Source organism: Sprattus sprattus (assembly GCF_963457725.1).
Source record: "Sprattus sprattus genome assembly, chromosome: 3".
In the NCBI taxonomy this organism is placed as follows: domain Eukaryota; kingdom Metazoa; phylum Chordata; class Actinopteri; order Clupeiformes; family Clupeidae; genus Sprattus; species Sprattus sprattus.
The window spans coordinates 9,336,856-9,351,576 of record NC_137922.1 but is presented as its reverse complement, the minus strand read 5'-3'; the positions used below and the strand labels follow the sequence as shown (position 1 = coordinate 9,351,576).

Genomic DNA, 14,721 nt, shown 5'->3' with positions numbered 1-14,721 from the left:
TGCATGTATTCAATTGTATCAGCAAAATACTGTACTTAGTCACACATCTTATTGAGATCAATTATTCTTTAATCCTTTTTTGTAACACACATCTGTAACACATCATATTTTTTACATTTCAGATAAAAAATTACTGTGACACAGAGTAGAGAGTGCAAGTGATACACTCGGACACTGATCTTGCTCATTTCATACTGCCAACTTTACAGACATCTGAAGCCACACACAGCTGAGTGGCCAAGCAAACCCCAGTGGCTTAGATCTTGGACAAGTGGTTCAGTATGTGTGGAGCCGTGTATGTCTCCTTGAAACGTTTGGGGCTTCTGTGTGAGTTATCTTCCCTTCTTCATGTTCAGATGTACCAGGGGGGTATTCCAAGTTTGTGGTTTAGAGACAAACCTGGATAAGTTAACTCCCAGTATGTGGTAAACCTCCGAACAGAAGAGCCCTTTGGCGTCATTCTCTAAGCAAAACAAAGCCATAGGGCTCCTCTTTTGGGAAGGTTTACCACTTAAGTTAACTTACCCAAGTTTGTCACTAAACCACATACTTGGAATACCTCTCAGTATGCGTTAGCATGTCTCTTTCCCAAAGATAAATAAAGTCTCTTCTTAGGCTAGGCATCCTTCTCATTCAGTTTGTATGAAGGTGCTCATGGCCGTATTCATTGGCTGGATGGTTCTGGGGCTGCAGGCTTATTCCTGGGGCGGTTTAGTATTTCGTCAATCTTCTTCAGGTCACCTGCTGTGTCCTGCTCACTCTCTCCAATCTCATCAGCCACATTATCTGTGAGCTGAAGTCGAGCAGTCCTGCAAACCGCAAACAGTGTGATGGTCAACAGACTTTCACTACACAAGCTTTAATTGTATGCTAAATATACATATACCACTACCTAAGGTGATATGACTTATTATCAGCATTTCCCACACTCTGGTGCTCTTGTGCCACTGAAAGCTAAGCCCATTCTCAAAACTCAACTGCAGGGCCACAATTACACTAACAATGTTAAAGCTGGGAAGTAATTATTTATTCTATGTACATTTGCATGCATAAGGAACTCACTCCTGTTAACCACCCTGATACAAAAAACTCCCTCTTATCATCAACAATGACAGAAACTGATGGAAAAACCTGCCAAACCTGGTGAGTATTTCACAACAGCTGTGTTGGTTGCCTCACTTGTACGCCTGCCTAAAAGTCTCCTTGTAGGCACAGATTTACACATTCAACAGCAAATATGTGAGTGTTGCTAGAGAGGTGTAGACAATCTCTTTTTTCCTGGACAATTGATGTGGATAATCTTCATTTACAGTCAGTAAACAATTAAATGAAAATCAAACCCAAGTTAGGAAATCAATGCATATTTTTAGCTGCAGTATCCCCTTATTTCATCAGCATATTTATTTCACATGAACACCCATCTTTTTTCCACCTACAGCTATTAACCCATCTCCTGCCCTCCATCCCTAATGTTTTAGAGCTTTTTGCTGTTCTGTGTGATATAAAACACCCCAATAACACTGCAGGAGGACACCGGAGCATTTGAATGAGCGTACCACTCAGCAATCTTGAGGTCATGGAGCTCCCTGCGCTCTCTCTTCCTCTTCTCCTGCAGTGTCTCTCCACCAAGCTTCTGCACGCCCACAATCAGCGCACCTGCTGGCAACCTGAAACCATCCCTTAAATTAGTTCTGACTGATTTCACATCAGCTAGAGCTGATAAACATAAACATCTCTTTAGTTCAGATTCACATGGCCCTGGGTCGTTTCAACTCACAGGATTAGTTCAGAATGACACAAGGTCAGACAACTTGACCTCCACAAAAACAGGAAGTTCAATTTGGGATTTGATGTGAGAAATTAAAATACCTTAAGGATATATAATAATAAAAACATGGCATGAAGACAACTACAGAGGTTCTTATTGGCAACAGAACCAAATAAAGTTTCCTCTCCAAGAAATAAGAGCAATGGCAGCTATTCATATGATAAGGTAATAGTAATTCAGTGAGCGCTATTGGGTCATGATGTGGCAAGAAAACCACACACACTTTTTGAATGCTAAACTCGTATACTGTATCTATAGCTAACACCTATGTTTACAAGGTTCAGAGTTCAAAAGTCTCGCCCCGAAACAATTTCTGAGCACCTCTGAATAAAGGTTTTTGTAAGGGTATGTTAACATTTGATTTAAATACAATTTTATTGTACTACATTCCTTTTGCTCTCATGTTACTGTTGCAGATGTGTTATATAATATAATCATAAATGCCACTTGTGCATCGATACTTTTAGTTAGGGGAAATATACAAAAACATAAAGGCATGTTAGACTTCCTAGAAAAGTCAAAGAGACTTCATGTCATTTCATTGAGCAACTCAGAGCAGACATCCCTGATGGCGTTAGCTAGTAAGCAGGAGTTAAAAAACACTGAGCTCACCCAAGCACTCCACCAATGACTGAGCCGGCCAGCATCCCCACTGGACCTAAACTCATTCTGAACATTCCTCCCGTCATAGCTGGACAAAACACAAACCATTCAACATCATAACATAGTGACCTGAACATAAACAATCAAAATGGCAACACACGAAATGAGAATAGACAAACAACAACCCAGTTCAAAGGTTGGTTGTTCAGACTCACCTCCAGCTAATGCATAGTGACTCAGAGCATTTCTGTCTCTGTACACACACAGGCCTGTGCTCACAGTGCTGTAAAACACACAAAGCATGGGTGAGTGCACGCACACACACACACGCACACCACAAGACAAAAATGCACATATCAGTGCTTCTTGTGCTGAATCACATTGTTGCATACACACAACTCTAGTCACTCACTTGAAGAGCGTCACAAAGGCAGCTACTCTCCAGCTCCACCTCACGCCATAACGCAGGAACCCTCTGATGGCAGCGTTATGTGCTGAACGCTGAGCAGCAGAAAACAAAACAAATAAACAAACACACACATGCTGTCCCATTACACTGGCTTACTCTTGTTGCCAACAAGTATTTAGTACTGATACTACTAACGCTACTAATATGTTTACTACTACCACTACAAATATTACTATTATTAAAAATGAGTACTGCTCTAGTAAAATCAATCAGTGCTGACCACAGCTTCGACGCGGCTGGTGTACACCTCGGCCTGGCTGAGCTGGATGAAGCGCTGGCGAGCATGTCGTGCAGCCGGCACCCCACCATACACCATTCCAACCAGCGCTGCTGAAATGCCACTCTTCACCAGGTACTTCACCTCCTCAGAGAACCTTTGACCATCACTGCAAGGGAAGAGGCATGGGAGGGAGGGAGAGACCGGGACAGAAGGATTCAGACAAAAATGCTAAGAGAAGGAATGGCAGAAAAGGTTCTGAAAAATGTACTTGACATCTACGATATTCTTCAGGAATCACTTATCAACACTACTGTCGGTAGTGACCTTGAGACAGGTGATGCAAAAAGATAGAGGCACAACTGGACCTGGTGGACAATTCACACTTGATAAACAGGCCAAGCTGAACAGGCACAAATAGACATCTGTGGTCTTTCTCACACACCTTGTATCGAAGATGTCTTTGATGCGTTCCCAGCCCGTGTCAGGAAACTCTGGTTTGCCTATGAGTGTGGGCAGAGGGGAACTTTCAGCTGCATGGACATGGGGGAGAAGGGATGGGAACACTCCGAGACTCTGCCTCTGTGGCATAGATGTATTCACGTTTCCACACGTGGGATCCGGGAGATCCATGATGTTCCAAAGGGCATCAGTCGTGCTATTCTACAGACTCACAGATTTGAGGAAAACAAAACAAATATGGACTGAAGATCATACAATTAAGTGACATAAAATTAAGCGTACTGTCTCGACAAACTGTTAACACTACCGCTGGTAACCTTGAGAAGCATATCAAAGGCGTCTCTACGGACAGACAGGGCAAAAAGTAGTCCAAAATCTGAAAGACCAAACCTTGACACTAGATCCTTCCAGCAGCAATGCAAACCAACGACACTTGACTGCTTTATGCAACGATCTCTGTTAGCAAATATTATCACCGAGTCTCTCAATGACAGGAGTCGTTTTTATAAGCAGTTAGTTATGCCTAGCCAGCACCGTAAGCTTTGTGATTGTTAAAACACTAACTCTCTCCTCCGTTCTTCATTGCGGCGATAGTAATTATGAAATTACAATACAAGTGTTATCCAACAGTAAGTTAATACCAAATGTGTCATACCGGTCACAGTTTTTCATTAGCGTCACCCGTGTTGATAGTTTTAGCAGCGTGTAGCCAGCGACAATAACGAACATTTCAATATGGCCACCACGCGTATATTTTTTCAAAATAAAAGTCGAAATATGTTCAATAGTTTTAAATTATACAATGACGAAAAATTAAGAAAAATGCTGCCAAAGCTAGGCCTACACTACAGATAAGACAATACCAACCAAACTAGAAAAAAGCTTGAAATACCTTTGTTTAACACAAAGAACCTATTAACTGAAAAAAGTTATTTGTTTCTTCAGATTCCTAGAAAATGACAAATACAAAATTGTTCAAAAGGTGTTTGAACATCTATAGAAGTCATACCAACTGTCTGAGTCTCTGAGTTGAAAGGTAAGAATCACCTAATGATGAACTTTAAATTGTGTGGCAGATAAAAACAGCAAATTGTGTATTCTTGATATGGTGAAATTAAATTCTTATAACAAGTACTTTACGGAAATATATTGAAACCTGAATCGCCTTTGTAAGTACCAGTGTAAGTGGTTGCAATTACACTGCAAATATACAGCAACACTTCCCATGTGGGTCTGTGGTTCTTCTGTCCAGTATACTAGACATTGGACTATGCTCACACTCAGTAAGCTTATGTGAAACATCTTCATTACAGCCTAACAACATGTTGTCATTTAAACTCCTTATGTAATAAGAGTGTTTCTTAATGTTTATGTGGAGTGTTAAATAGTTCTACAACATGTTCTCTTGCATCTGGTGCAATTTATAAACAGTACATATCATAGCCACCTAAGTTGTATTTTCTGTATATAAGCATATGGCATAACTACTGCAAATACTTTATTCATATTATAAGTAAATGCTGAACATTGAAAGATAATAATACAAGTTGTTATAATATTGGCTAGTAGTTGATGCCAGTACCAGAGGACTCGCTGTTATGTACCTCTACTCTTTTGCCACTAGGTGTCCTGCAATACCCAAATTACTGCAATTACGGTCCGTATACAAACTGTTGCCGTACTTGTTTGATAAATCTAACCCTAACTCAAATCTGAGAAGCTACAAATATGTAGGCTACGTTAAACTGTGCACTGTCTGTATTTGTCCACACTATTCCGTCGCTTACGGTACGTTTTTCAGACATTAAGTCACTGAAATATAGGTTTTCTGTTCATTTACTACAAAGTTGGGAAAGTGGGTTTAATTGATGCATCAGATTTTGCATTAGACCGTCTTCTTTTTGCCCTTTTTATCCATTGGAATCTGCAATGTTGAGAAAGTGGGTTTAGGGTGACCAGGCGTCCTCTTTTCGAGAAATACGTCCGGCAGGGATTCCAAAATTGTCCGGGAGATTGCCTTGTCTGATATTTGTGTTTCTCTGGGTCTTTCACAATCTAGTTTTTATGCCCTTACAAGTTTTGGAAAGGGTTCCACCTGTGGTGATTCTACCTCAGACCACTAGGTGTCAGTGGCGCTACTCATATGGTTTAGAATAGCTACTGCTATAGGTTAGAGTTAGAACAACATGCAGATTGAACAAACATGGTTGTAATGTGATTTCCGTAATTGAAATTAAAAATAATATAAAAAACAGTTCATTTATTGAACAGAACAAAACATGGTACCAGAAGTAAAACAATTTTGAAAACATAATTTGAGGATTGAAGCAGATTGTGGAAAGCGACATGATGGAAAGTTTGAAGCCACCAGAGCACCTGAAGCTAACTGGGAATGTCGACAGCAATTGGCGTGGTTTCAAGCAGCGGTTTCGCCTATATTTGGAGGCCATGGGATTGGATACAAAGCCGGATGCCAGAAAGGTAGCATTACTGCTTACAATAGCTGGTCCAGAAGCCGTTGAAGTGTTCAACACTTTCGTTTTTGATGAAGATGGTGATGGTGCAAAATTGGATAAAGTGCTGAGTAAGTTTGACGCTCACTGTTCTCCTAAGAAAAATGAGACATACGAGAGATATGTGTTCCGTTGTAGAATGCAGCAACAAAGTGAATGTTTTGATCAGGGATTAAAAACGAAATATTTTTCATTTCGTTTCGTTCTGACCAGAAACGTTATTTTTCTGTTCCGTTCCAGTGTTCCTATGCTTCTCTTCATGTTATTAACCGGTTAGAACCCTATAAAAGAACGGTTAATAACGTTCTTTTCAAAAATGTCATGAGGGGGGGGGGGATGTTTGTCATTATGCCGGGGGGGGGGGGGGGGATGGGGGGGGGGGGTATGCGCGTGCTTAATGTTTGTCATTATTCGGGTGCGTGCGTGAAGCCTATAGGCTAAATGCAATGCGCACTTTTCCAACGTTGTGGAAACGGAGTTTGCCTACAACTTATAATAAATAATGAAACAACATTATATCACCTTGCAGTTCAATTTTATTTGTTTCCAGTCGGCAACATGAAATTAGGCTGCAGGACCATTTAAGCGCAAACATGTCTTTCGAACTGAAGTCCGTTCAAAAAAAAGATAGCAAGAAATGCAGCAGCTTAGACCCATGGCTATTCAAAACAAAATGACAACAAACTCAGCCGGTCACATTTAGGCCTACATTCAAATTCGGAAAGCATCTCCAACAAAACGTTCTCCATTAGGCGCAAAATAAACACAACTCATGTCCATAGCTAGAGGCCTATGCCTACTCTCTTCTATTAACTCGAGAGTTAGCCTATTTGAAATGGACAACAGATAGCTTACATACCAAATTGCTTATTCAGTTTAAGGAAAAGTATGTCCTCCAAAACATTCTCCTTCAGATTGCTGCGGAGGGAGACAGGATATATTTGAGAGGCGAAAAGGCACGCTCTACACTGACCTACACTGACTGGGGGCGACAGTGGTCCAGGAGGTAGAGAAGTCGTTTAGTAATCAGAAGGTTGCTAGTTCAATTCCCTGTTGAACCGTCCTTGAGCAAGACACTGAACCCCTAATTGCTCCTGATGTGCAGTTTGCCATCAGTGTTTACATCCTTGTAAGTCGCTTTGGATAAAAGCGTCTGCTAAATGACTAAGTGTAAGTGTAAGTGATCTAGGTCAGGGGTCCCCAACCTTTTTTGCACCACGGACCGGTTTAATGAGGCAATTGTTTTCACGGACCGGCTTCAAGGTGTAATTTTTCACCACTTGTAAATCATGTCATCCATTCATATTGATGTGAATCAATCAATTGCACCCGTGAGGCGAGTTTGATAGAATGGAGTCTATAACGTGAAGTGGCGTTAACTTGCGACCAACACCATTGTATTACGAATGTTAAGTGCATGAAAAATACAACTCACCATAACGCTAAAATCAGTTCTTGGTCTCCCTGTGCCGAAGCAGTTTTGAAGGCTTCATTGGCTTATTTGCTAGCTTGTCGCCAAATATTATACAGAGCAGACTTGTTGCGTGAGAATCACCTGTTGCGATAAACCCGTATTTTAAGTATGACTCCTAGATTGTCTGTTAAAAGAAGCTTTATGTTTTGTAGGCAGTAGGCTCCTTAGTGGGCCTTTTCAAATAAGCTCTCCAAAGATTTTAGTTTTGTACTCATTTTCGCTAGTTTTTGAGTGACGTATCACTTGAACGAGACTAAGCGTCTTGACGTGACAAGAGGCACAAGCGAATCATACGTCCTAGAAAATCCGGTAATTTTTCAAAAATAAAACACCTCTAAGACGCTAATAATGAATGAGCGGAATGAATGCAATGAATATAGCGGAAATTATATAAATTATTTATTCTTTCTGTGCGGCCCGGTAACAAATGCCTCACGGCCCGGTGGTTGGGGATCACTGATCTAGGTAACGGGCACAGGCAGCACAATCATTGCAGATCTGTTAGGCTACTAGCAGCTCGCTAGTGTCAACAGTAGTTTCACTTCAGCCAGGCGGTCTGGGTAACATTTAGCTTTTTTCTAAGATTTATTTTAACAATTATTTTTTTTCCCACAATATTTCAAGAAAGGTTATTTGGAACGAAAAATAACGTTATTAACCGGTTATTTAAAATTGAAAATATTGTTTTCACTCCGGAACAGCTGAAATTGTTTTTGTTCCGGTTTTCGATTACGTTCATCACAAAATTTCGTTCTTTACCGGTTTTCGTTTTCGTTCTTTGAACCATTTCTAATCCCTGGTTTTGATTGACCTGAAGATAAAAGCACAGTCATGCAATTTTGAACCACTGAGGGACTCCATGGTGAGAGACCAGATCGTGTTTGGCATTGGAGACAAAAAGGTCAGAGAAAGGCTACTAAGAGATGCGGAGCTAACGTTAGAAGCAGCCATCAAGGTTTGCCATGCAAGTGAGATCTCCCAAAAGCATTTAAAAACATTCAGTGAAATGGGAGTTAACGTGAAGGAAGACGTGGATGTTGGTGCCATTTCAAGACCTGATGATGCTCGTCACAGTGCGCGCAGCAGACAGATGGACTCATTCTCCTGCAAAAGATGTGGCACACATCATCAACCAAGGCAATGTCCAGCTTTTGGTAAGCAATGCAGTAACTGCCAGGGTAAGAATAATTTCGCAAGACAGTGTTTTTCAAATAGAAATGAGAAGCAGAACAGGAAAACTGTTAATGTTGTGGAGGACACTGTTTTGAGCGACACATTTTTTGTTGGAATGGTGAACTGTGAGGAGAAACCAGAAGATGAGATACTTGCTGTTAAAGAGGATAAATGGATAGTACCATTCAAAATAAATGGGACTATAATCACACTGAAATTAGATACTGGTGCAAAAGCAAATCTGATTAGCATGTCTGACATCAAAGCAATGCGAGAAAGACCAAACCTACAAAGAAAGACACTTGCACTGAAAGATTACAATGGACAGAACATGTGTTTAGGCACCTGCAGGCTGCAAGTTACAGTGAAAGACAAAATACATCACCTACTCTTCTCAGTCGTTCCTGAAGGACTTGATTCACTGCTTGGTGCCTCATCTGACACTGTTGACTCAATAGTGCAGAACTTCTCAGATGTCTTCAGAGGTTTTGGTGCACTGCCATTCACATACAAGATTCAGCTTAAGGAAAATGCACAGCCAGTTGTGCATGCTGCAAGAAGAGTTCCAGTGGCATTAAGGGACAGTCTGAAGAAAGAACTCGAACGAATGACCACGCTTGGTGTGATAAGGAAGATTGAGGAACCAACAGACTGGGTCAACTCCATGGTCTGTGTGAAGAAAAAGAATGGAGAGTTGAGAATATGCATGGATCCGAAAGTTCTCAATGAAAACATCAAGCGTGAACACTACCAGATACCCAAGCGTGAAGAGATCTACAGTGAGATGGCAGGCGCCAGATGTTTCTCAAAACTGGATGCGTAACAAGGTTTTTGGCTACTCAAGCTGGATGAAAGTAGCACCAAGTACTGCACTTTTAACACACCCTTTGGCAGATATTGTTTCCAGAGATTACCTTTTGGAATTATATCCGCCTCTGAAATATTCCACAGAGCAATGGAACACATCATTGAGGGATTAGAAGGTGTGCGAGCCTATGTTGATGACATCATTGTGTGGGGATCAACACCCCAACAACACAGTCAGAGACTGACAAGAGTTCTTGAGCGAATACAAAAGTATGGGCTAAAGCTCAACAAAAGCAAATGCCAATTCGCTGTACAGCAAACAGTTTTCCTTGGAGATAAGCTGTCAGCACAAGGCATACAACCTGATCAAGAGAAGATCAATGCGATAATCAACATGCCAAGGCCAACAGACAAGACAGGCGTACTACGCATAATGGGAATGGTGAACTTCATAGGGAAATTCATACCCAACCTGTCAGCAAAGACATCATGCATTCGTGACCTCCTGCACAAGGATAATGACTTCAAGTGGACATCTTCTCATGAGAATGAATGGCAAAAGCTCAAAAACACACTGACCACTGCACCTGTACTGACATTCTTCAACCCAACAAAGAGGATTAAAGTGTCTACAGACGCATCAAAGAATGGACTTGGTGTAGTGCTTCTACAGGCTGAAGGTGAGCATTGGAAACCAGTAGCATACACATCCAGATCCATGACAGTCACTGAATGTAGATATGTGCAGATAGAAAAAGAATGCCTGGGATTAGTGTTTGGCCTGGAAAAGTTCCACAGCTACATTTATGGCCTTCCCACCTTCACTGTAGAGACTGACCATCGGCCACTAGTTTCCATCATTAAGAAGAATCTGAATGAGATGTCACCAAGAATACAGTGCATGATGATGAAAATGCAGAGATATGACTTTCAACTCATCTACACACCTGCAGCCGGTTGCACCAGTCGAACGTAAGGTGGATCGTAAGTGAGGGCGTAAAGTTCTCCTTAACCCTACGTTCGACATAGCTAGTTTCAAACTAAAGGTGTTCTAAATTTGGGTTGCACCACCGTAACTTAAGTCTTAACTTAACTAGTACTTCGTAAAGTGTACCAGTGTCGCATTTAATGACGTTAAGACAATTTCAAGCCAATCATTATTACAGATAACAATGTAAACAGGAAGTACCGGCGAGTTTCTTTACACATGACATGTGTTGAGTTAAGACGCGTTTAGCACCCGAAAATGAGAGGGTAAAACAGTTCAACCGTCATTTATTCTCTAAATTGACATGACTGCCTGGCCACCCTAGGGCGGTATATGCGTGAGGTTAAGCTATTTGATGGCGGATTTTATAATAAATTGCAGCTTATTGCTGCTTTGTATGTATTCGTTGTGTGTCGTGAGTTTTTGTCTGAGTTAGCCATTGTTCACACACGTTATGGTTTGTAGTAGCTGGGGTGGAATTGTTTTTAAATGTTTTATCCCTCGAGGAGGTAAGTTGAGTTGTTCAGCAAATATTTTCACGTGAAGAATGTTTTAACCGAATTAACTGCCTGACATGGAACTTACACCAGCTAGTTTGGAGGTGTAAAATCTAAGTTAGGACTTAGCGTTACGTTGGAACTATCTGCTTGGTGCAACTGCAATTTTTTTAGTAGAGTGTAAAGTCGAACGTAGGGGCAATCTACGTCCATCGTAGCCTAAGTTAGAACTTACGTTCGACTGGTGCAACCGGCTGCTGGAAAGCACCTGATACTGGCTGACGCGCTGTCAAGAGCGCCCACAAAGAACAGTGTTAGTACAACTGAGGATGATGTTCAAGCACACGTCAACATGGTGTCTGTCACACTTCCTGTATCAGACACAAAGACCAAGCAGATTGCTGAAGAAACTTAGCCTGGTGACACCAGGCTACGTATTTCCGCGTGAAATGATTTCAAGCTCATACTCAGTCTGGCCCAACCCCGTTGACAATCGTCTCCAGGACTCAAAATCCAACCGCACCAATCAGCGAACAGTTCAGAGCTGTGACGCAAAACTCACCTTGGAGGAAGAGACACGAAAAGCCAGTGGCGTCGTAGGGGGGGGGATAAAGGGGACTGAGTTACCAGGGCCCCATTTGGGGGAGGGCCCTTGAGGAGTGTGGAATTTTATTTTTCCTTTAAATATTTATATCATTTAAAGGTCCAAATTTTCTTACTAACTAATATAATTTTAATCTTTTGGGTAAATAAATTGGTTGAATGATGGATTGAATTGTGTGTCCTAGTCTACATATAATGTCTGGAGACCCTCACCCCCCCGGCTCACGCACAAAATGGTTTAGTCCGCCTTCAGTGGGCTTTTTACCTATAGGCGCATTTGACGAATGTTAACGTTCATTCGGCTGAGGCAACGGTGCGCATTGAAGATGTCCAAGAACGTTAAATCCGGGTTTCAGAAAAGAAAAGAAAGGCAGGCAAGAGAGAGAAAAAGAGACGAGGGAAAGCGACTACTAACAGACTTCTTTCCTAAGAAAGGTGAGCCCGAATGTGAAAGCAAACACCCTATTAAATGAACTCATGATGTGGTAATGTAATAAAACGAATCAATACCACCGCGATTGTCATTGCTAAAAACGGCATAACACAAAATTAGAAATAACATGCCCTATCTGTAATCTGAGGTAAACTCTAAATACATGTTTGTTTGCATAGCCTACCACAGTTGCAGAGTGTGTTGCACGCACATCCAATCCAGGTGCAGGGTAAAAAGAGATCCGTAAAAATGAAAGAATACCCACACTGTTGCTGCTGACACCTGACGAACACCTGACGAACACCTGACGAAGACCAACAATGGTCGAAACGTTGTGCCAATAAAATACACGGGAGCTGCAGCAACAGTGTGCGGGTATTCTTTCATTTTTATGCATAGCCTACCACACCATTGCAATAGTAGGTCTAAACTAATTAGAACATTTGGCTAAATTAATATTTGTTAGGCCATAACATAATTAGGCTAATAGCCTTTAAGTAGGGCTAGTCTAGGCTCAATAAGTTCATAAGGTTAGGCTGTCAAATTAGTTGGCTAGCAAAGTTAACTTGTGAAACATGGCACTAAGTTTCAGAAGCAGCTAGTTATGCAGACCCCTCATCCTCTGGCACTGTGGTCTTGAGGCAAGGTGAGCAGTTTAAAATGAAAGTACATAATTGTAGCTATTTATACTGTAGGCTTAATGTGTTTAGCAAATAGCAACACAGGCTGTTCCATCCAAAGGTGACTTTTTTTTGTTGCAATCAGGGTGTGAAGGGGATTTTAAGCAATATAGTAAAAAGTGTTCCAGGAAAACATCCCATACTCTACCTTTAAACATGTTCAGTCACACAAATTAGGCTACATTGGAATTGCCTGTTACAGTAATATCTATCAGATGCTTCATGCTTGTAGAGGGTTCTGTCCAGGAAGATGGAGAAAATGTGGTAGAGGATGACACAAGTGAAGGAAGTGATAGCAGAGAAGATTCTGAGAAAAGTGAAAGGGATGAAGAGAGGTCAGAAAGTAGTCAGAGCAGCGCCAGGGAGTGTATGCCAGAAGATCCAGCACTATGGACAGAGAAATGAACTAATGAAGAGAGAGACACAATTGTTCACAGACTGGCAAGCAACATAAAAACAAATAAAATTACAGCAAAAGACAAGGAAGGGAAGCCATTTCCTAACTACCTTCAATTTGCAAAGTTTCACCGTCAGGGGGGAGGAGGCGTGGCACTCTTTTTTTGGGGGGGGGGGGGGGGCCCTATGAACCTACTGTGCATAGGGCCCAGAATCTGGTGCTACGCCCCTGCGAAAAGCTATCGGGAAAGTTGTCTCAACTCTCGAGAACATCAGAAAATTAAAAGGAGAACAAGAGTATTGTCTTGTAAGTTTTATGAATGGAAAGGACGTCGTAGCTCTTCTCCCAACTGGCTTTGGGAAGAGTTTAATCTACCGAATGCTTACCAAACGTTGCTGATTGGTTAAGGGAACTCCAATGATTTTAAACCTCAAGCTAAGCACCCGCCCATCTCGGAAACGAAAATGAACGGGGTTAGGCCAGACTGACTGACGGAAAAAAATGGTGTCACAGGCTGGTAATGGCCAGGCTAGAAGAAACTGCTAAAGACACAGAACTTCAACGTGTCATCACGAACATGCAGAATGGATGGGCAACAGGAGACTGTCCACAGTTCTTCCACATAAGAGGTGAGCTGAGTGTGGTGAATGGACTGCTGTTGAAACAAAACAGGATTGTTATCCCACAGGTCTTGAGACAGGACATTCTGCAGAGAATTCATGAAGGGCATTTAGGTGTCGAAAAATGCAAAAGAAGGGCGAGAGAGACTGTGTTCTGGCCTGGAATAAACAAAGACATTGACAAAATGATAAGCAAATGTGAAACATGCCAGACATTCAGGTACAAACAAACCAAAGAGCCCATGACTGTCACTGATGTACCAACAGCAACATGGTACAAAGTAGGGATGGACTTGTTTCATCTTAAAGGAAAGGACTACTTGGTAGTCATTGATTATCTCTCAAATTATCCTGAAATGGCTTTACTATCAAGTACTACTTCCAGCTGTGTTATAACTCATGCTAAATCAATCTTCGCCAGACATGGCATTCCACATACAGTCATGAGTGACAATGGACCATGTTTCAACAGCAAAGAGTGGCAAGACTTTGCAAAGGCTTATGATTTTAATCATATAACATCCAGCCCTCTATATGCACAGTCCAACGGAAAAGCTGAGAAAGGAGTCCATATTCTCAAGAATCTCCTAAAAAAGGCAGCTGACAGCAGCTCAGATCCTTACCTGGCTCTACTCAGTTACAGAGCTTCACCTTTGGAGTGCGGGCTGTCACCTGGAGAGCTACTGATGAAAAGAAAACTCAGGACAACACTTCCAAGCTACTCAAAGCAAAAGAAACATCCTAAGCTGGAACAAAAGCTAAAACAACAGAAGATGAAGCAAAAGACTTTCTATGACAGAACAGCTAAGCAGCTTCCACCTCTGTCAGGATTGAAAGTCCTGAAGGATGGACAACAAAAGCCACTGTCCTTCAAGAAGTTGCTCCACAGTCCTACACAGTGAAAACCAAAGAAGGACAGATCATCAGACGGAATCGGCGCAGTCTTCTAAAAACACC

At 41.6% G+C, this 14,721-nt stretch overlaps 1 protein-coding gene across 2 annotated transcripts; it reads right to left on the bottom strand.

Moving 5' to 3' along the window:
- Window positions 1-48: 48 nt before the first annotated feature.
- On the bottom strand, window positions 49-4,303 carry timmdc1 (translocase of inner mitochondrial membrane domain containing 1). Of its 2 annotated transcripts, none has more exons than XM_080835855.1 (8): window positions 4,235-4,303; window positions 3,563-3,780; window positions 3,121-3,286; window positions 2,844-2,932; window positions 2,647-2,714; window positions 2,441-2,519; window positions 1,557-1,667; window positions 49-809 (listed from the first exon to the last, which is right to left on the bottom strand). In XM_080835855.1, exons 2-8 carry the CDS (start codon window positions 3,748-3,750, stop codon window positions 665-667), a joined length of 846 nt encoding a protein of 281 aa, XP_080691981.1. In that variant the 5' UTR covers window positions 3,751-3,780; window positions 4,235-4,303; the 3' UTR covers window positions 49-664. The 2 variants fall into 2 exon arrangements, with proteins under 2 accessions (XP_080691981.1, XP_080691982.1); XM_080835856.1 differs by having other exon boundaries at window positions 3,563-3,787; window positions 4,235-4,278.
- Window positions 4,304-14,721: the final 10,418 nt, after the last annotated feature.

Bases quoted from the DNA above. Each gene is read 5' to 3' on its own strand.
- timmdc1 (XM_080835855.1), bottom strand. From the start codon at position 3,750: ATGGATCTCCCGGATCCCACGTGTGGAAACGTGAATACATCTATGCCA. The intron at 2,933-3,120 runs GTCAGCACTGAT...TCTGCTGCTCAG, and splicing joins CCAGCCGCGTCGAAGCTGTG to CGTTCAGCACATAACGCTGC. The intron at 1,668-2,440 runs GTGAGCTCAGTG...GGATGGTTTCAG, and splicing joins GTCATTGGTGGAGTGCTTGG to GTTGCCAGCAGGTGCGCTGA.